Raw genomic sequence first — 22,597 nt, forward strand, 5'->3', positions numbered from 1 at the left:
TGTAAACACGCTGTTGTCCCCGCCAGGGCTTTGACACACTCAGCTTATCTCTAATTGTTCTAATTGCCACCAGTGTTTAGCGAGATCGTCCTCTCAGATATGCCAGGCTACGAGGCCGGGGCGCGGGACTGGGACTGGGATCCGCGGGGCTGATGGGGAAACGGCGAGGGCGTCAGCAGAGCGCTGACGTCGGATGCCGCGGTGTTAAGGGAAGGCGGAGGCAGGGCCAAGGCACACATCCGATCAGGCAGTCTGGAGGACGGGACTCGTCCTGAAATATTTAAATGCGCACGGCTTCAAAGAGGAAGGCTCCCTGCTTGTCCGCAGTCAGACAACCCCCCCCCCCCTCCCCTGCGCCCCCCCTGCGTCCCCCCCCCCTCCACATGTAGGTCACACACCACGGGCTCCGGTGACTGAGACGGTCCGCCACAGGGGGAAGGGAGGTTTTTCCGCGGATGAAATCTCTTCTTCTTTTCTCTAACACACACACGGGCACACACACTCTCTCTCTCTTTCTCTGGCTCAGTCGCCCATGTTCTACCATTCCCCATCGGGGAGGAGAGTGGGGAGAGCAGGGAGGGTGAGGCGGTGAGGGGGAGGATATCCCAGCCCGTCTCCGTGGATTTTGACATGTTAAAGCTTCCTGTCACACAGAGAGGAGGAGGCTCAAATCACCCATGCTCAGTCTCCCACCCCCACCCCCCCTTCCCCCCTCTCTCACTGTCCCATCTCTCCACCCCTCCCCCCCCCCCCCCCCCAGCAGGGTGGCTGCTTTCGGCAGAACAAGGCCCTTATTTAGTTCAGTCCCTGTGAAACGCAATTAGAAACCCCTCTAGGGCCAGCGGGGGCCTTGCCGAGATGGAGGGAGAGCGAGGGAGAGAGAGAGAGAGAGAGAGAAAGGGAGAGAGAGAGAAAGGGAGAGGGAGGGAGGGCGGGAAAGAGACCTCCCTGCTGTCTGTCAGCCCGCTGGCTTTTGAAGTCTGGGGCCATCTTATGTCCCCCCTGAGAGCCTATCATCAGGACCCCACTCTGGGGCAGTTGAACAGAGAAAGACACTGAAGTGGCTGGGGATGAGTGGAGGGAGGGAGGAGAGGGAGGGATGAGTGAGTGGAGGAGAGGGAAGGAGGGAGGGAGGAGAGGGAGGAGAGGGATGGATGAGTGGAGGAGAGGGAGGGAGGGAGGGAGGAGAGGGAGGAGAGGGAGGAGAGGGAAGGAGGGAGGGAGGGAGGTTTGGGCTGTCTCGGTGCATGCTTGACAGAACGGTCTTGACGGAGCGTTTCGGGGGGCCCAATCCCCCTGACCATATTTCTCCAGCCGGGCGGATTGCTCGGGGGCCTGCAGGAGTCTATCAGAGGTCAGACAGATTTTAATACGGCCCTTCCTGGTGATTTCCTCTGCGCTTTCCTGCCGCGGTTCCTCTTTAAAGACGCAGCGGGCTTTTTCTCTCCCCCTCCATTTCCCCCTCCCTCCCTCCCTCTCCGTTCTCTGTCTACTTCTTTTTTTCTGTGTGTGTGTGTCTCTTTTCTCTCTGTCACTCTCCTCTCTCTCTCTCTCTCTCTCTCTCTCTCCGTGTTCTTCTTTTCTCTCCTGGTCCCTCCTCACTCCCTGTGTGGTGCACACAGGGACCTAACAAAGGGAAGAATATAATCCCGGCCAACGGTACTGGCTCTCGGCTGGAATTGAGTCGAGCCTCGTGGGGGGGGCACCAGCTCCCGACTTCTTTGGTAGCTGATGCCCGCCGCGCCTCAGTGGAGGCGTATGTGAAGATTAGGGGTAGAAAATTAAACCTCGGCTTTGACATGCAGTGTGTGTTTCTGTTTTATCTAGGTTTTGTCCGCGCGACTTCAGAGAGAACGCTGAGATCAGATTTGGGAATATTGGGATCAGTCCCTGGCTTTGTCGTCACGAAGCAGCTGAAAGCTATTGCTTGTTTTTGATGGGGTCTCCTCAAAGAAGCCAACCCCCATATTACCCCCAACCCCAGCGTTGGGACGGTCGTCATGTGAAATACTTTGATCACGGGATTTGGCAGTCGTTCTAGGAGCGTTGCATGATGAACAGTTCTGATCGCATTAGCAGTATTGTTCCAAGTCCTACCACAGCACTGAGCAGACTGTAGCACTCCAACCCCAAACTGAGGCAACATTAAAAGCATGGGGAAATGACTAGTCTGTGTGTGTGTGTGTGTGTGTGTGTGTGTGCGTGCGTGCATATGTGCATGTGTGTGTGTGTGTGTGTGTGTGTGTGTGTGTGTGTGTGTGTGCATGTGTGTGTGTGTGCGTGCATATGTGCGTGTGTGTGTGTACAGAGACAGCAGTGCTCCTCTCTGTTGGTCTCCTGGATGGGGAGTGATTGACTGGCTTGGAATTACCCACAGCATGGCATCCCTCTCTCCATGGCATGTCTATAATTTAGACAAAGGGGCCTCCCGTTCCTACTGCGACTGGGGGAAAGGGGGGGGGATGCATTAAGGCTGTAACCCAAGCGTTTGAGGAGGGAGGGTTAAACCGATTTTCTTGTCCGGTTTGTTTTGGGAAGGGAGTCCCAGGAAGGGACGCGGGACTGATGGCCAGTAAAGTGGGTTTGCTCATGTTGTCCGTCCAATGCTTACTCCCCCCCGACTCCCCCCCTCCAACCCTCCCCCACCCCCCTCACCCTCCATGTCAACTCTCTCTGATTATTGACTTCCGGATGGAGATCATGTCTGACATGACACAGCCCATTTGCCTACAAGTCCAACAGCCCTGGCTGGTATGTAGAAGCACAGGAGATAGGATCCAGATGACCAGATAGCGCCGACTCTGCGGGCTTTTAACAGGAGGGAGGAATAGTTACCGCGACTCTGCCTGACATGTGATGTGAGTTTCATATCTCTAAGCCCCGAAAACCTATTAGCCACAGAAGAGGGAAAACGATCTGCTTTCGAATCCCCGTGGTTCTGCTCTATCTGTCAAATGCTCACTTTTATCCCCCTGTCTGCCTCTCTTATCTCCCTCACTATTCAAAAACGCTGATCCCTCTTGTGCGATAAACGCTGGCTTCAATACATTTAAAAGATGTGCGAAATCTGGCTCTTCTTTTTGTCATTCATATTTACGGGTTTTGTATTCCAAGCATGCCTGGCGCGCTGCAAAGGGAAATTGTCTATTTCCTAAACCACTAGGTCCCTCCGCCAGGTATCTGACTGGTGTAATACGCACAAGCCAGTGAATGTTGTTTGTTACTTCTCCCTTGGGCTCCGGCTCATAGTCCAGATCAGCTCTTTTTCACTTTGAAGACTCACAGGCCTTCGTTTTTCATGCTGATTCTCTGATGAGTGTGTGTACGCACGCGTGTGCGTGTGTGTGCGCGTGCGTGTGTAACAATTCCCCAGTAATACCAGCGCTGAGTGACAGATTAATATATGTCTGGATACATGTCTGAGGAATTGGAAGAAAAGGTTCTGTCATGGCTGCTTGTCGCGAGGGGAGGAGATTAGAAGCAGTTGTCATTGGCAGCTCACTGCCGGCCTGGAGAGATAAGGGAGGAAGCTGGATGTGAAAAAAAAGTCTCCTCACCTCCTCCTCAAAAGATAGAAGGAGAAAGAAGGAATGTGAATGTGTTGTGTGTACGCGCGTGAGTGTGAGTGTGCGTGTGTGTGTTGGATTCCTTGATTTTCCATCCCTGGACCTGTCGTTGGGTAGTTTCTCTATTTTGCATACTACATTTGGTTATCACTCAGGTGTACCAAGCACCTTTCAGAAAGCAAACACATGCCTCCCTGCTAGAAAGGCCCGAGTCGCATAGAGACTCCCCACATGACACCACGCTGTGCCTGGACGCAGTCAGGGGGAGGACATGGACCGGACCAGACAAGACCCGCCCCCATCGCATTGAAATCTGTCCACGGATCAAAAGGACCGAATCCAAGCAGGAAAATGGATATCCCTAAGTCAACCCCCGCGGTTCCCTTTGTCTATAAAACTGTTTCCCCTCCTCGGAGACCCTGGCATTGTCAGGTCTGCGTGGTCTGTGGACCTGGCGGTCTCTCTCTGGGTAATGACCTACTCGGTGGAGATGGCTGCCGCGCTGCGGTTCTCCTCAGAGGCTGGCGTTTCTGAACGCCATTAGGAAATTTCTCTTTTCATTGCTTTTGTCTTCACATCCAATCCCACCATGAATAGACTGGGAGTCGCCTCTGCGAAAGAGGGGGGGGGGGTTGCCCAGACACACCGGCAGATTTAATAAGAGCTTTTAGCATATTACATCGCACGCACTCATGTTACACTTATCAGTACTATTTTAAATAAAGGGAGATTTGGCGTAATGGCAGGAAGGCTCATGAAAGGGAGACGGGCTCCTGTGATTGCAATCTAGGAAAGAGTTCCTGTAAAATTAAACCACGGTGGCGGAGGGAAAAAAACGCCGCTTCTGCTGACTTTGAAGCTGAGGATCAAGGCCAAAAAGGGAATAAAAGATGACAAAACGTCAGCGAGGTAGGCTGATGGTCTATAGACAGAACTTAGCGGCGCAGACAGCAATTACTGGCATACAATACATAACATAATGCCAGACATGTTTGATCTCCGCGCTCCATACTCTGGCACAGCCATCAAGTGCTTTTCCATACCACGTACCAAGTACCACTTTATATTATTTTCTTGGATATGGTGGTGGGGCTCTCTCTTTATTTTTATTTTTAATATACCGTATATTATTAAAAAAAAATAAACGTGATCTCAGTCGGCATTTCATTTGAATTAAAAATAATCTGCAGTGAGAGATCCGGATGCTGATTGTCTGGCGGTGAGCTGTAATCACAGACTCGAGGTTGCTCTCAAATCTGATAATGACCGTTTGGGCCTGGGAGCGGTGAGCTGTAGATGGCTGTCGTTCCGTGGATCCATGTAAAGAGCTGGGTAGCCATTCTTGTTGGTGGCGACAGTATAAATATACATGTAGCAACCGAGAGTGTAATACATCGGAAGCCACTCCACTTAAAGCTCTTGAAGTTTTGTCACTAAACTACACAAAATAAAACAATACAACCACAACAATGGGCTATATGCACAACTCCAGTACTTCCTGAAATTAGACATGCTTCTCTATTTCCTGTCTTACACTATTGGATGAAATTATTATTCAGGTGTGCCTGATCATTGTGCTGCAGTCGGGCACACCTGATTAATCACTTCATCCAATAGTGTAGGACAGGAAATAGAGAAGCATTTTCAGGAAGTACTGGAGTTGTGCATATAGCCTATTGTCAGAATCTCGTGTCCATAGTTACTACATTGTAACACTTTTGAGCCACAATTTAAGACATACATTTATAGTTTTCTTTAAATATTTCAATTCAATCGTTATTGTTCCAAATGTATCTGCAGTTACCATGTACAACTGAATAATTACATTCTAGTTAACAGTCGTTATCAAGCAGTATCTTGACTTAAAAGTAAGGTGTTGCTCAATTTAATTTACATGATTTTACACTCAACTCCCTATCCAGCTAAAATGATACAAAACATCAGTCTACATCGCATGGCCTTTTACCTGATTATTTATCTCAGTTTGCTTTTATACACACTTGAACACACATTCTCTGTTTGCCCCCCCCCCCCCTTATCTGTGATCATCAAGCGGCTCAGTGTTCAAAGCTGATACTTGTCAACATGGCTTCATCATTTATTCAACACTTGCCCAGTGGTGGTCAAGGCAGGGGCTGTGGCCTGCTGAACACTAGGTAATGGAGAGTCTTGCCGTCTTCCTCTCAGGCCCATTGTGTGAGGAGGCTGAGCCTCCCTGGGGCCTGGAGACTAGGCTGGGGTCTGGAGACTAGGCTGGGGTCTGGAGACTAGGCTGGGGTCTGGAGACTAGGGCCCTGGAGACTAGGCTGGGGCCTGGAGATTAGTCTGGGGCCTGGAGATTAGTCTGGGGCCTGGAGACTAGGCTGGGGCTTGGAGACTAGGGCCCTGGAGACTAGGCTGGGGTCTGGAGACTAGGCTGGGGTCTGGAGACTAGGCTGGGCCCTGGAGACTAGGCTGGGGTCTGGAGACTAGGGCCCTGGAGACTAGGCTGGGGTCTGGAGACTAGGCTGGAGCCTGGGGACTATAGGCTGGGGACTATAGGCTGGGGCCTGGGGACTATAGGCTGGGGACTATAGGCTGGGGTCTGGAGACTAGGCTTGGCCCTGGGGACTATAGGCTGGGCCCTGGAGACTATAGGCTGGGGCTTGGAGACTGGGTTGAGGCTTGGAGACTAGGCTGATACTGACCCCCTCAAGCCTTTTCCACTTCTCTCTGTCTCTGCATTGATACTCATCTGTAGATCCTGTGTCCTGATAAAGAGCTGCGTTTGGCACTCTCCAAGCCAGGGGGGAGGAAACCAGTGAGTCTGGTCTCAGACTCGTTTTACAGTCAAATATCAGGACAGTTATGAGAAGAGGCTGATAATTCAACATTGTTGAGATAATAAATGAACTGGTTCATTGTGTCCCGGAACTGTTACGGCCGTACGTGCAGGCCTCTATCAACAGTGTTGACGCTAGCATAGTGGCAGACTGTAGGGTTGGCTTGGAGATATCGCTAGCCAGTGGACTCTGCCTCTCACACCCTCTCCCTCTCTCTCCATGCTCTGGTTCAGAGGGAAGGAAGAGTGATTAGCAATTTTCCCATTTCCCGCTCTGTGGGGGCTGGCCAGGCGGGCGAGAGGGAGGGGGGTAAAATCCTCCCATTGTGACTCCATTGACCTCTAACGCTGATTGGCCGAGCTATAGGATGCAAGGTCTGCGCCATTAAGGGGATTTTCCGGGAACGTCCTGCTTTAGCTGCAGGGTTGTTTTGGTTTGGAGAGTCTAGCGCTCTAGGTGCTCCAGCTATGACTCCACTCTCTCTCTCGTCGCTCCAAGTCCAACCTGACAGAATGCCTCCTTCTGAAGTGTCCTCTAAAACTAATGCGTAGTTATTTAAGTTGATCATTCTTTCATATCACGTCAGGTAGGGATCAGTGGTATCTGGGGCTCGTGGTTTACAGTATGTGGTGGGAACTAGAGTGTTGATTTCAGGTTGACCCAGTGGTTGTGTGACCCCCCACCCCTCCTCCTCCTCTAGGACATTAGAGTTGGAGTTTATCCAACAGGAAGGTGGTAGCTGTGAGCACCCAGGAGGTGCATGCTACTGATAAAGAACGTTTTGTTTCCCGCACCTCATGGTAGCAGCAACCTACTGGGGAAATTCATTAGGGGCTGACATCATCTCACAAGAGAGTGAAATAAAGAATATCATTCTAGTCTCTGTCCCTCCCCCTATCCCTCCCCCTCTCTGCCTCTCTCTCTCTCTCTCTCTCTCCCTCCCTCTCTCTCTCGCTCTTCAGTATGACTGCCAGCAGTTTTCTCTGAGCTCCATTCACGTAAACGCAAACACAGTCACGCAAGCTTGTCCCGAGGAGCGCGCGGTCATTGGAACCGTTTTCGGACCATCGGAAGCAGGAACACACGTGCGTTTGTGTTCTAAAGAAGTGGAGGTTGAGATTGAACCAAGTCAGGTTAGGATCAGGAAGTGGGAGGGCCGAGGACCGCTCAGGCAGCTTGGATGAATGGGAGTTTGTCTGATGCTCAGAGCGGATGAGGAGAGGCTCTGTCAGCGACGGAACCAACGGCAACCGCAAGACGCGAGCTTTTTAGCTGAATACGTAAAGAAAAGTGGGATCTCCTGTAGATTTCTGGTGATTCTACATATGCTTTTGTCCTTGTCGCGCTGCAGAGGAAACGGCTGTGCGCTTTGTTGGATTGACCAGGCGACCCTGAGCGCAGCGCCCTGCGTGCGCGCCCTGACACAGTCTTTCGGATACGGTCTATTCCTAACCACGGATTTATAGAATAAGAGAATATTTTAAGATATCTATATTGCACTCTGAACGGGAGACGAAGCGTGCTTATAGGGATTTTTGCGACTGCGCTGTTTTCTGATGCTGTTGCTGGCAAGACACATGGCTCTCTTTGTCCGAGGGGCACGGTAGCTTTCTGGGCGCTTCTCGTCTCTCGTTGGAATTTTCTTGGAAAGGCTTCTCTTCTCGCATGGCTGTCATCAATTTAAACGGAGTTGAATTCGCCGCCTGTTTGTGGATTACATTTTTGACAAGCAGAATGTGAAACGGGGCCATATTTATTAGACCGCGAAAGTGAAATCTTGAATTGTTATTTTCCTTCCCAGACCAGCCACATCAAAGGTATGCGCGTAGCCTTTCCTTATCCATGGAGCTTAACATTAAATTAGAGTGTTTGATTGCGCAGGCTATGGCATACAATATGTCTTAATCTATAAATACGCATATGGAATAGAATATAACCTATTGTAGAATATATTTGTATGATTTTATTTTTGCGTTATTCGTGTATTCCTGTCCTTGTTTACATAGCCTACTACATTGCTGCAGCCTTCTGGATAATGCTATATTTATGATGCCCTTTCTATAAATGGGGCTGTATCTCACTTAAAAAGGCAGTAGGCTATTCGGCATTTGGTCATTTTGTTAGGTAGCCTGTTGGATATTTGCCGTGCTCAAAGGAAATATTTTTTGACATTATGCTCCCCGTGTAGGGCTGTCTGTCGCAATGCCATCACACGCCGAGTCTCGTTTGGTATTATGAGTAAAAAAAAAAAAAAAAGTTATATATTTTGCGATTTCAACACCCCTTTTCCTGGGTTTTCAGACAGAGAAGATCATTGCCTATCTCATTTTCAGTTTTACAGGCGGATTGAACGTTCATTTGAATTATAGGCTGCGCTAATTCCTGTGTCTACTTGGAAGTAGGCTAGCCTATGCGAACGTTACCTGCCCCCTAAGCAATTATGTTTTCTGGCATCAGCAAAAAATATTTTATAGATTTTATTTACATGGTCATTGTCAGTCATTGTTAGCATTTGACTACACTTTAGGTTTCCTTTTGGATAAACTCAATTCTAATCCCCTATATTATTCCTGAAAACGTGTGGAGAGCGATTTTCATGAAATAAAACGGAAACATTTGTGTCTGATATGTCAGGTGCGTCGTCTTGGTTGTTTATAAAGTAGGCATATTCCTGTTTACATGGCATTCATAGGTTAGCTATTTAAAACTGTTTTTTTTTAAGTAAGTGTTTTTGTATAGCTAGCTATCATTTTAAGTCGGGTGAAAATGCTGTGAACATGTCATTTGAAATTGCAGGTTCATTGGTAGCCTATCCTGCTAGCTCTGTCCTCAGCCACCTACACACACTGATGTTACATCGGGACCTAATAAATTGATCTTTCACTTTGTCGCCAGCCCTAATTTAGCCAATGCATATTTGACACCTCATTGTCAACTAAATAGGCGTTCATTGCATTATACTGTGTACATGCTAGCACTGCACGTTTGTACAATAATACAGCATTGTTAATGTGAGTTCTGTCAAGGAGGTGAGGAGATGGAATGTGAGGTTCTGGCATGGACCAACACTGCCATCAAGTGGCGACACGGTGAAGTGCTAAATGTGTTGCTCTAGTTGGTTGATAAATAATGCCCTGTTGAGTTGTAGGCTACGAAGCTCACCTGTTTATGCAGATTTGCAAGTTAATTTGGTGTTCTCTTTCTCTATTCCAGGCTTCCGATGCCTGCTCAGAGAAATTCTTCAGCACCGCTGCAGTTAAAGGTATGGGCTTTCCAAATTAATGTCATAATATTGAAGTCAGTATGCATCTGCAGTGCATTCATGTCTTATGTTTGGTGTCTTTATTAGGCTATGAGTCTGACCTTTTTGTTATTATTGTTGTTATTATTATTATTATTATTATTGTGTTTATGTGTGCGTATGTTGTGAGTATGTCAGAACGACAGATTCATATTACAGTGTATCAAAGCAGTTTTCATTCGGTGCAGGTGTGAAATATCAATCTGTGTTGGCTCACATCTCAGTGCATGAGTGGAAACTCATTCCTGGTGGTCTATTAAATGGGATTGAATTGGATACAGTGTGATGAATGAGAAAATCCATATAGACCTGCTGCTCAGAATAACTGCACGCAGGGCTGGATATGCCAAGACATTTTTACACCTTTTAGTGGAAATGCTAGAGATGTGCAAAGATTAAACAGCAACATCTCTGTCTGTAATTCAGTGTCCCGTTGTGGAGCAGGGGCGTTAATGTGCCAGGGGTTGGCGTAGTAGCAGGGGAGGGTTGGGTCGTAGGGGAGGGAGGTGTGCTAATGCACTGGGAGGCAGATGAAGTCGGAGAAGGACAGGCATCTGTTTATGGCCCAGTGTGCCAGCAGCACCACATGTGACCTCATTATCACGTCACTAATTTGCTGTTAAAAGCAGCCCCATTTTCTCTGTCCTCGGGGAGCCCGGATAATGGACGCGCTCTGGAGTGAATGGACATTCCTCTGTAATGGGGGGGAGTTACCGTGCTTGTTTGGGGGGGCGGGAGTGGGGGGGGGGGGGGTGGTCTAGAGACAGAGGTTGTGACCCCTTCACAGTACTGGAAAGAGAGGCCTGATTGGTGCAGATAGGTCCCTAGTTTCAGCCCCCTTCCTCCTGCACCCTCGCCAGCGCGGCGGACCCCAAACACATTTCCCACATTCTGGCCTTTGATTCCCTCCAGGGCTTGATTTGTGGTGTCCGTCGGGGGCTCAATGGCCATGCTTGACAGGGAGGCTTCCTTTTGAAGGCGCCTCTCTGTGGGCAGATTTGGTTCCCTTGAAAGGATTAAGGCCCTCTTTGTGCAGCCTAAATCAACACGGGGCCACCCTCTCTCCCCCTCGGTGAAAGGCCTGACTGGGGGGAAACGGTACACAAATACGCTCCCCCTCGCCATGGTCGATGGCAGTCCACTCTCTTGGCCCTGATTTCCATTTAAATATATCCTCTTTTCTTCCCTTTTAACATCCCAATCCCCTCCTCCTCTCCTGCCATATGCTAATTCCCATTGCTGTGTGGGGAAAGGCGAGTAAAAGACTCCAGGTGCCGGTGGTGTTTTTGTCGAGGGGAGTGGGGAGATGAGAGGGGAAGGTGGGGGGATTACCAGTACTAACCAAGCCTCAGAACAAGAGTCAGTTTCACTAGTCAAAGAGAGGCTAGAGACTGTGGAGATGAACGTCAATATCTGCCCGATGGCTGGTGCAAAATGTCTCCCCGTTTGTTACGTGGTTTTCACTTTCTTGTTGATACACACGAAACGCTTATTGGGCTTAACATCGGACAAGAGGCTAGAAGACCCAGACAGGTGCGGTGAGAACGCTGAAAGGTCAGATGAAGGGCAGCAGCAACACTGAAACAGCCTGGCAGTCCACCTCTGCTCTAGAGGGGTTAGCTGTGGGCGACACGGCAGCCGGATCAAAACTGCAGCGGAGATGTTTTTCCCGCAGCGAGGACGGGAACGCGCACCCAAGCAGAGCCGACGTCGTACTCCCGCACGCGCGAGCGAAACGAGGCGACGCGCCACGCCGTGAACGATGTCCCGAACGCGGTTCGATCCGCCTTTTTATTACGGATTCGGATGCTGCGACGCGTTCCGCCCTCTGTCAGAAACCTCCGGGAATAAAATGCGCATTTGCCCGACTTTGTCCTCAGACGGTCGGCGTGCCTGCGGAACGGCGCGGCCGGAGAAGCCGGTCACTGCCGGGTCACTGCGGCTCACCTGCTGATGTGTGGCTGGGTGTGAGAGTGGGGAAATCAGCGCGGCGCCCGGGGCAGCCTCTGCCCGGCGATGATTGACGGCTCTCAGCAGTGGCCTCCCCCTCGGCCTCCCTGCCGCCTCACCTACCCAGCAATTACTACCATGCCCGGCCCACTTACTGACCTCCCCCGGCCCACTTACTGACCTCCCTCAGCGGTCAGCTCGCTGATTACGCATTACCTCAGTCAGACGTGCAGTAAAAGTGGCTGCTGCTGTTTTTAGTTCAGCACAGCTCTAAGCTCTCTGTCTGTCTCTCTCTCTCATGCGCGCTCTCTCTCTCTCTCTGTCTGTCCGTCTCTGTCTGTCTCTCTAAGCTGTCTGTCTCTCTTTCTCTGTCTCTCTTGCTATCTCTGTCTGTCTCTCTCTCTCTCCATCTCTCTCTCTCTCTCTCTCTCTCTCTCTCTCTATCTCTCTCTAGTCACTCAGTCCGAGTTCAATTTGCCCAGACACTGCCTTCATTAACTAAGAATCATTAAATGTTAGCTCTAATTAGAGAAGCTGTCAAGGCACCTGCAGGTGTCAGCTCGCCTGCTTGCCTCATTCATTTACTGTCCAGGGGAAATTGGATGGAAAAGCCGAGCGTATGTGCCCATCTAAGGAGACCTTGATGCAGTCTAGCGGCTGCCAGTGCAAGAGTCTGTAGTCTGCAGACATTGTTAGCTGTGTGTGTGTGTGTGTGTGTGGTGTGTGTGTGTGTGTGTGTGTGTGTGTGTGTGTGTGTGTGTGTGTGTGTGTGTGTGTGTGTGTGTGTGTGTGTGTGTGGTGTGTGAGCAGCAGTGTGTGTGGTCTTGTGTGGGGGGCTTCTCGGGGAAGGATTAAAGTGGTAAAGTGCAGGGGTGCCTAGACTCTGATAACAGACCCCAGCGCCATGTCTCCAGAAAAGCCCGTGCAGATAAGATAGATCTATCAAATGATTAAAGCGGCAGTCCCGCGCGGGCAATCTCTCCTCGCCACTGTTCCACCACCATCCTTCCTCATATTTGTCAGTCCCTGAGCTAGGCACTAAATGGCTCTAAGTCACTGGAGATGACAGCCTAAACATATTACAGCTGATTTGTTTGAGCAAAGCCACGGTAATGATGTTTAGGTAATGCTTAAATGACATTTGAAGAGCGATGCAGAACCATTTATGATTAGTGGCGTTGTAATCTCTCTTATCCGTAAACAAGGGTTATGAGTCATTTGTGTGCCGTAGCTGTTTTTCAGCCAGACTAAGTATTGAACTGGACCTCAGAGACTTATAGTGCTATGACTGAGAGTTGATTGGAAAGCAGAAATTATGTAATGACATTTCTAATGCAAGCGTATCGTTGAGATAGACATTTTTATACGCTTGTTCTCAATAGTCCTAGAACTGTCCTTTGATGTTAGGATTTCCCCAAAACACCTTTTACTGGGCAACTCTCCACAATAACTAAGATATAGTTTCCCCTGGCGGAGACTGTAAAATATATAATTGTAACCAACTGCTGTCAAGGTTGCTTGTAGAGTGATAAATCTTCTTTGCTGGCACAGGTGTAAAGTGTAAAATATGAACAGAAAAAATAACAGTATTTCTCCTCCACTTATAGCAGGTCTATTAGGCTTTTAATAAAAATAAATAAATACATTTTAGACCAGGGCAAAATACAAAATGGCCTAATCAAGCAAACCTCTAGCAAACCAGTTGATGTGGAGGAGAAATGTCCCAGAGACATCCGCTGTGTCTCAGTAGATCAGACTCGAGGCCCGAGCCGGGTCGGCGACTTATTCAAGCTCTCGGGTTGAGAAGTGCTCAGTTTCCCCTCAGCCGAGACGACGCTTTCACCACGCTTCGCTGGAGCTAATGTGAAAATGAACCAGTACCGCGCCGAGGCCCGGGGGCTCGCGCCAGCGAGACTAGAGCTGCCGCCGCCGCCGAAGGGCGCCGGGCTCGAGTGGGTCCGCCGTCGAGGGAGGGAGAGAGCGAGCAGCGCGCGACGCAGAAGGTGCAATTTGCCGCGCCGGTGATGACATTGTTGGAGGGAAAAGAGAGAGCGAGCTATAGAGAAAAGTGGAGGTGAACTTTGCGTCAGTCAACGGCGCTGAAGAGCACCCTGGATTGCACTGGAGAGCTCTTCAGGTAGCAGAATGACCGGAGAGTGTATTACTGCTGTGTGGGCGGGAGCTGAGAGCTATTTCTCTACCTCTATTTCTCCCCCTCAATCTCTCTCTCTCTCTCTCTCTCTCTCTGATACGGAGCTGCGTTGCTCCTAAGCGGCGCCACCGGCGGTATTCCCAGGTGATGTAGCGATGCTATGGCAACAACCGACACACAATGGAGCGCCCAGTCAACTCCTGACCTGACCCCGTAAAACACACTGCTAGGGTCAGAGAGAGGGGTTAGCTTTTCACAGCAGTACCGGCCTTGGGCTACTGCCACAGACCTCACCGCTCCCCCCGGACCGAACGGTTCGTGTGACAGGAGGGACCAGGGGGAACGTGGAACGTGACCCCGGGACACAGTGGAAAGATGGCCTGGCTCTGATTGGCCGTTTGTGTGTTGTGGGGGGACGGCAGCGGCCAAGGGCAGTCGGTCCCCTCCCAGTGTGTGGGAAGAAAGGTCAAACCAAGAGCACGTCCGCCTCTAGACACAACAGTACCGGATCAAAGCGCCGTTGTTACCGTTTGTGTAACAAACAAGTCATCGCATTCACAATAGCTCTCTTCAAAGCGCCAATTCATTTTGTGATACCATCACTTTGATCTCTATAGGACATGGATCAAAGGTGATGTATAATTATGTTTACGACTGATTAACATCTGAACCAGATGAATGTCTCTCCGTGGTATTTACTTTTCGGGAGCATCTTTCCCCGGTCAGGGGTGTCTAACATGTCCCCACAGACACCAGGAAGGGATGATGTCTCTCTCCTCCTCCTCCCCCTCCTCGCCCTTTCCATTACTGCAGCGAAACTGTGTGTGTGTGGCAGGGGGGGGGGTGGGGGGATTTGTTTCACGGCCATGAAAGAAGGTTAACAAATCAAGGGCAACGCCGGCTGATTTACCGCCACGCCGCCACGAACAATGGCCCAACCATCGTTCTCACACGGCCTGCAGGGTGATGCACGGCCACGTACGGACCGCGCGTGTGTTCGCCTGACTGATTGTGAGAGAGAGAGAGAGAGGGAGAGGGAAATGGATACACATCAGTATGTCTTCCTTATACTCTTTAGGCACGTGCTGGATAATATTCGAGTATTTCCTCAGCGCCGGTCTAAGCTCGAATGTAAGCCGGCAGGTGTCGGTCCTCTTCATATTTTGACGTAAATTAAACCCTAAAGGCGAATGTGCGGTCTGACCCCAGCCCTGTGAGGCAGTCTTTGTGCCCTACCGTGCTGTAATGAATGTGGTCCATTGAGGGCCGGGTTATCTCCCAGCCCAGAGGTGCAGGCCCCAGTGGCAACGAGGTGATTGGATCTGGTGGTGCAGTTAGCAGAAACACTCAAGAGGTCTGGTCTGGCCCTGGTCCGACACCCCCCCCCCCCCCCTCCCTCCCTCCGTCCCTCCCCCCCTCTCCCCCACACCGCCACACAAAGAGGTCATTCAGAGTTTGTTCCCAACGTCCTGAGGTTAGAGACTAAGTAAATCCATCCATCTTAATGCACTTATTTCAGCACCAGGCGAGCTGGAGGGGAGACTGTGTAAACACTCCGGTATCCGACATGCCACGCTAAACCCAGAGAGGCTGGAACCCATCACGGGCCAAATTAAAGGCCTACCTCTCGAAGGCAAACATTTGAATGGGCAGCACTCCAGAGATCAAAGTTAGAGCCCTTCATCCCCCCTGACCCCCCCGGGCACGCCACACTGAGATATGCGCCGGATTACCGCGGTGGCCTGAACGGGAAGCCGCTCTCTGAGCTCATTTTTCTCCGTTCCTTCCTCTCTCCGGAGCCCTCTCAGCCAACGCGGTCGCTGTAGTTAAGGAAGCACCCCATGGTTGCGGCCTGGTTCACCCCGACCACTTCTCAGTTTACTCAGCCTGTGTTGTGTAATATAGGCCATAGTCGATGGTGATAAATGTGTGTGGGTTTGGACCTGCCGTGGTATGTCAAAGCCCGGTATTTAGATTAGCTATGAGTGAAGTGAAGATCCTGTTCTTTTGCTGTAAATATTTAAAAACCTCAGCTGGCAAGGGAGATATTTCTCCCTGCTATAAACACTCGGTAGCAGTTTGTTATGATGCATTTCACAGCCTATACTGTGTGGAACATTACCGTATATCTGCAGTACCATCATTCTATTGAACTTCCATACGATTGAAATGGATAAACAACGCAGGTTGAAGGTAAATTCTGTCCATCTTTTTATTTTATTACACCCCTTTAATTATGCTTCTGTGACCATTGGGCAGCCAGTGTGTGTCACATGTGTGTGTGTGATTGACGGGAGGCTGTTGATTGGTGGAGATGATGAAAGTGCCACTCTCCTCCTGTCAGGGGACTCCGTGGCATCACCACTCCCAAAGCCACCACTCCACTGATCCAATGTGACATCAGCCACTCTCCTCCCAGTGGGGCACTATTAACAGGTTCACAGCATCCGATCCTGCCAACCAACCACACACACACACACACACACACACACACACTCCACCTATCAGAGCCATGGCATTCCCAGCGCACCTCCGGTTTGTTTGGCCTAATTATGTCCGTGTCAGTCAGGAGTCCCTGTGGTAGAGGTGACATTGTGTGTGTGTGTGTGTGTGTGTGTGTGTGTGTGTGTGTCCTAAAACCTAATCCCAAAGTGGTCTTTCTAATGAGGCCTTGTGGTGGCTGAGGTCTTGGTGTGTGTGTGTGTGTGTGTGTGTGTGTGTGTGTGTGTGTGTGTGTGTGTGTCAGGGGAGCTGGTCTGTGAGGACCCGTCCTTGTTACCGTGCTGGCGAGGCTTGTTTACCGGCCAAGCCCAGAGGCAGACTCCACTCCTCCCCAGAGCAGCTCTCCTCCAGAGTCTAATCCATCTGTCCGCCTCTTCAAAACCTGCCTCTCCAAAACCTGCCTCTCCAAAACCTGCCTCTCCAAAACCTGCCTCTCCAAAACCTGCCTCTCCAAAACCTGCCTCTCCAAAACCTGCCTCTCCAAAACCTGCCTCTCCAAAACCTGCCTCTCCAAAACCTGCCTCTTCAAAACCTGCCTCTTCAAAACCTGCCTCTCCAAAACCTGCCTCTCCAAAACCTGCCTCTACAAAACCTGCCTCTACAAAACCTCTCTACAAAACCTGCCTCTCCAAAACCTCTCTCCAAAACCTGCCTCTCCAAAACCTGCATCTCCAAAACCTGCCTCTCCAAAACCTGCATCTCCAAAACCTGCCTCTCCAAAACCTGCCTCTTCAAAACCTGCCTCTTCAAAACCTGCCTCTCCAAAACCTGCCTCTCCAAAACCTGCCTCTCCAAAACCTGCCTCTTCAAAACCTGCCTCTTCAAAACCTGCCTCTTCAAAACCTGCCTCTCCAAAACCTGCCTCTCCAAAACCTGCCTCTCCAAAACCTGCCTCTCCAAAACCTGCCTCTTCAAAACCTGCCTCTTCAAAACCTGCCTCTTCAAAACCTGCCTCTCCAAAACCTGCCTCTCCAAAACCTGCCTCTTCAAAACCTGCCTCTTCAAAACCTGCCTCTCCAAAACCTGCCTCTCCAAAACCTGCCTCTCCAGTCACCTCAGCAGTGTTATCAGATCTCAGTTCAAGCAGGCGGATTCGGAGACCACTAAAGATCGCAGGCCTCCCGAGCTCAACGCAAAACGCATCTTAACACCAGCAGTCGCCGAGCGCAACGCACGACGGGATTAACAAACGGGATTAGATTCCCCGGTCGTGATTACGGTTCAACCCGGGTCAGTGACGTGGGATTTGGAAGATTTTACCACCGATGAGCGTGATGAGCGTTAAGTCAGGTACTAAACCTACCGTGTCGGGGCTCCGCCCAACACCCCGCGGGGAGGCGGGGCAGAGGTTCGGAGCCACGCCCTTTTGGATCTAATTCCCCCCCTGGAGTGGATTTCCTTCATACAGAAGCGGTTTCCTGTGCGAAGCATTGGAAACCCGGATGGAGAATCCCCCTCAGTCCCTCAGCAGTGCTCAGCCGTGACATGAGATCTGTAGTGTGTTTGGGTCGGGGGGGGGACTGGAACCCGGGACTGTGTTGTGGGTTAGTCTTCTGAGACTCTGAAACGAGGCCTGGTAATTGGGTAAGGCCGCCTCGGCGGGGGCGGGGGGGGTTGGGTGGGATCGGGGCGGCTCTGTTCCCCCCACCCACACACCTCTGTGGTCCCAGAGCGCGGGCAGGGTTACGAGCTGGGAGCGTAAACAGCAGCGGCTCTAAGATGGAGGATAAAGTCGGAGGCACACACAGCTGGCGGCGCAAGGGGGGGGGGGGGGGTGGCGGATCAGGCCTGGCTGTAATTGCCCCCCCAAGAGAAGAGGTTATCTTGTTATTTTCATCAACCCTTCTCGCCTCTATTCCCCTGCCCCCCCCCCCCCCTCATAAATATGCAGGGTTAGAGTGAACCGCTCCGGAGCCGCGGGGCAGATTAGACGTGACCACCGAGGCAACGACCACGGAGTTAACAGCCAAGACCTCTGCGGTCGACTTAACGCCTGGCTACAGATCGCCCGTACGTGTTCCTGCTGCATCCATCTCGCGACGCCCCCCCCCCCCCACCCCCCGAGTCACCATTCACAGCAGCCTCTGCGCGGGTTTGTAATGGGGGGGTTGACGTTTCTGTCAAGGCCCGACCACCGGCGCGACAGCGCCCCCCTCTGGCGGGTGCTGTGTTAACAGGGGGTTGGGGGGGGGGGGGGGTGAGTTGAGGGGAGAGAGAGGGCAGGGAGGGCATACTTCATCTGCGGCGGGCGGTGCGTGCGTAAACGTCTATATGGGCGCTGGAAACTGAAGCGAAGCATGTGCATTTGATATCAACAGGGCCTAATGAACTGTGAAATGTTCCATTTTATCAGCGCCTAACCCACGCTGGCTCAACATCTCCGACTCTGCCCGGGCTCTCATAAGCCTGGCCGAGCACGTCAACATCCCCCGGATCGTCGCCATCTGGTAGAGATTACGGCGCTCCTGGCGGGGAGCTATTTGATTTCGGCTTTCGAGAGTCCTGTTTTATTCCGCGTGTCAGGTTTTAGTGTAAACACCACCGTACAAAAGACACACATCTCAGAAGGGTCCTTTTTTTTCTCGCCGGGCGTTTTTAAGGAGGGGAGCCAGCGGGCGGCGGGGCACGCCGCGTCGGACGCAGGCCTGGTTTAGCTCTCGGCGCGGTGAGAGGGGTCTGTCTGTCTGTCTGTCTGGAGGGGAGCACTTCCCCCCCCCCCCCCGGTCCTTGGAAACCGCCCGCCGCGCGGCGTCGCGATGTACGAACCGCCCCCCGGGCCGAGGCCTCCGACACCGGCGAGCCTGTCTGGATACGCGCACAGAGGGCGCATTGTTCCCGCCGTAACCCAACCCTGGGGCCCGGCGCGGCCCGAGGGGGGATATCGAGTTGCCCCCCCCGCCTCCCTAAGCCCGGGGGCTTGTTGAGAGAGGAGCGAGGCAGCTGACCGCTTGGACGGCTCAGCTCTGTTCAAATAAACAGCTCAACCAAACCCCCCGCCCCGCCCCCGCCCGCCCTTAACCCCGACGTTTCCACGCTCCCCTGGAAAGGCGCAGCGATCACGCAGCCAAACCTCGTCTCTGTCAAACCCGCCACCGTCCCCACGGCTCATTTGCGGTGTTATTTTTAAAAAGGGGGAGAGCTGGTGGGGCTCCGGAGAGAGAGGGGGAGAGAGAAGGAGGAGGGAGGAGAGAGTGAGGGAGCAGAGAGGAGGAGAGAGAGAGAGGGAGGAGAGAGGAGGGGAGAGAGAGAGGGAGGAGGGGAGAGAGGGAGCAGGGAGGAGAAGGAGAGGGAGAGAGAGAGCGCAGGGAGGAGAGGAGAGAGAGAGGGAGCAGGGAGGAGAGGGAGCAGGGAGGAGCGCCAGGCGGGAGATAGATAGGTTTACAGCCACATCAGCGGCCCACACAGGGGAGGGTGAGTGTTTCGGGGGGGGGGGGTCATTAGCAGACCTGCGTCTGGTCGCCATCTCCGCCCGGCTATGCTGTTAATCCGCCCGCACCCGAAACCTGAGCACGGGGTAATGAGAGAGCATTTTACACACACACACACACACACACACACACACACACACACACACACATGTGCACACACACACACACAGATACACACACTCAAAAAAACGTCTGGTTATGGAATCCTGGTGTATATTTCACGAGAGAAAGAGCTACATGTCTACCTCGGCAGATATTATCCCAGTTATAATGATTTTCCACACGTCATGCAGTAATTACCGCCTGGAAAGTAGATATTCTCATGCCATATTATATATCTGCGAACAGCTAAACCGTGTATCAGGATCAGAGAAACCCGTGGTTAAATCTGAGAGTTGGCCGTCTCCTCCATTCCGTAGAAAGCGAAAAAAGGCTAGACTGATGGCTCTCTAGGGGCATATCTCTCTCTCCCTCCCTCCCTCTCTCCCTCTCTCCCTCCGAAATCAGGTGGTGTCAATGTGTCGACTCGAGCTGTCACTCCTCTGATTGCAGCTAGACAATTACTCTCACCCGCTCCCCTCAGGCTAAAGAGATTCAGAGAGGGAGGGGAGAGAGGGAGAGAGTGTGAGGGACTAGCTAGGCTGCTAGAGGGATTGCTACTCGACACCACAGAGGAATGGAGCTTTAACGCCTCTCAGCAGAGCGTCTCACCGGAGAGAGAGAGAGAGAGAGTGGGAGCCGCACGCCCCTCCGGAGGTGCCCTAGTCCCGTTGTAAGGTTAGCGCTCACCCCCGTGGACCCGTTTGGTACGACCCGCCGGTCTGAGAAGACAGACTGCAGGGATTCCATGGAGGATCCCTTCTCCACAAAGAATAGACCTGGCCAGAGGACATGAGGGAGCTCAAAGCACACGACTGAGGTGGCAGTTGGACCTGTAGTCTGGTAGGGACACTGAGCGTGTGTGTGTGTGCGTGTGTGTGATGTGTGTGAGACATGGTGTTGTGTTTCTAAGCTACTGCTACTTCGAATTGACCGAGAGAAGGCAACCGGTGCCTTTTTCATCAATGTATTTCGATATGACCGTTGGCCGCGATGTATTTTTAGAGTAGTCAATGTGACAATCGGGCTCACATTGACGGGGAAACGTGGAGTACTGCATTTCCGGGCTGTGTGAGTCCGGACCAAACCAACCGAAACCCTCTTGGAGTTTACCCGAACACCGACCGTCTTAGAGCCGGCCACAGCGTTCCGGTAACCCGAGCGCGCCTCCTTTGCGAGGTGGTGATGGGGGCGGCTCAGCGGTGTTTAGGTCTGGCTGTCGCCGCGGGGCCGGGCTGCGAACGGGCCGAGGAGTGACAGGGGCGTCGCGGGTGGCTGCAGAGGCGAGGCGATGACTGACAGGACCCGGACTGAGGGGCTCCGGGCTGGATCAGCCCTCCCTCTGGGGGGAAGCCGGGGCTTATACACACACACGCACGCGCACACACACACACACACACACACACACAAGAAGGGCCCACCTACCATCTTTCACTCCTCGTCGACGGAAGACATCAGGGTGTGTGAGGAAAGCCATCAGCTGGCTAAGCTCAACTTTGACACAGTTTAGGTTAAACGCGCGCCCCCCCCCCGCGGCCTCCCAGCTGCTCTCCGTAACGGGGTGTAGTTTTGCCCCCCAGAGGGCCGCGCCGAGGGCCGCTCCGGACGGCCTGTGTTCGTTCGGACCCTCCGACATGGTGTCGTTATTTCAAAACAGGCTGTCCCAAACGAGCGGTGGCCGAAGCTGCCGCGGATCTGTCAGCCGCGCCGTGTGTGAGAACGTAACCCTCCCCCCCACGCTGGCGGTAGCGGGCCTCCGCCCCCGGACCCGGACCCCGCCTCGGGGCACCTGTGCCAGCGTGCCCGTCATCGGGGGTCCGTCGCGGCCCCCTCTCCGGTTACCGCCCCCGGGGCTGACCTCACCCCCTCTGGGATATATAAAGATTTGTTCTCTAAAGGGGGCCAGCACTGTCCTTGCCAACGTCTGGAAATGGGACACTGGCTACCGATCACACTCCCTCCCCTCACACGCACACACACACACACACACACACACACACACACACACACACACCTCTGGGGAGCGAGGGAGCAGGGCTTCGAGCTCACGGCCCACAGTGTTAAGGAGGCCATCTGAGGAGGCAGCAGATTCCCCCCCCCACCCCTCCCCCGTGCCGGAGAGGTGAGAAGTGGCAGAGGGCCATGAGAGGCATGATGATGAGCTGCCTGGCAATCAGGGTTCAGCTGCTCCCGGCGCTGGCTGAGAGCCGCTACCGCCGCGGCCGCCGGTAATGGAGTCATTAGGAGTCGGGGGAGGAGGACGCCGAGAGAGATCGGATCACTTGTTGCCGAGATTCGACGGGAACGGGGGAAGGATGGCGGCCAGGCAAGGTAGGTAGAGGAAGCCGGCCGGGTGGAGTGTGTCTCTCCACTGGATCTCTGTCTTCCCTCCCTCGTTGTCTCTCTCTCTCTCTCTCTCTCTCTCTCTCTCTCTCTCTCTCTCTCTCTCGTGTGAGTGCTTGTCCTCCCGGCCCCGCGGGCCCCGGGGCCTCTCACATGGCCGTGCAGCTGTCAGAAGAGCTTAGATCAACAGTCGCCGGGTTAATGGGCCCCAATTATGCTAGATTGCTGCCTTTTCACGGGGAATCCGACACAGTCGCTGCGAGCGAGCCGTCGTCTGAGCGCGGAGGGAAGCTCCCGACCGCCTGGCTCGGCTTCGCACAAAACCCCGGCAATCCCATTAGGGTACTTTGCGTGGCTTATACCAGCGTCTACACACTCGCATTGAGCGATACCGCACGCGCACGGTACATACATTCATGTTTTACCCCCCAGGA

The 22,597-nt window shown here is 52.5% G+C and overlaps 1 protein-coding gene across 1 annotated transcript in view; it reads left to right on the forward strand.

Annotated features, from left to right (window-relative positions):
• Nucleotides 1-22,597, forward strand: part of auts2a (activator of transcription and developmental regulator AUTS2 a) — a gene marked incomplete at both ends in the record, with an annotated part of 292,549 nt that overhangs the window by 252,051 nt on the left and 17,901 nt on the right. The window contains one exon of the mRNA XM_084449320.1: nt 9,602-9,650. Coding sequence (XP_084305446.1) covers nt 9,602-9,650 — 49 coding nt within the window. The remainder of the gene's footprint in view (nt 1-9,601; nt 9,651-22,597) is intronic.

This window comes from Borostomias antarcticus (assembly GCF_949987555.1).
Source record: "Borostomias antarcticus genome assembly, chromosome: 15".
Taxonomy (NCBI): domain Eukaryota; kingdom Metazoa; phylum Chordata; class Actinopteri; order Stomiiformes; family Stomiidae; genus Borostomias; species Borostomias antarcticus.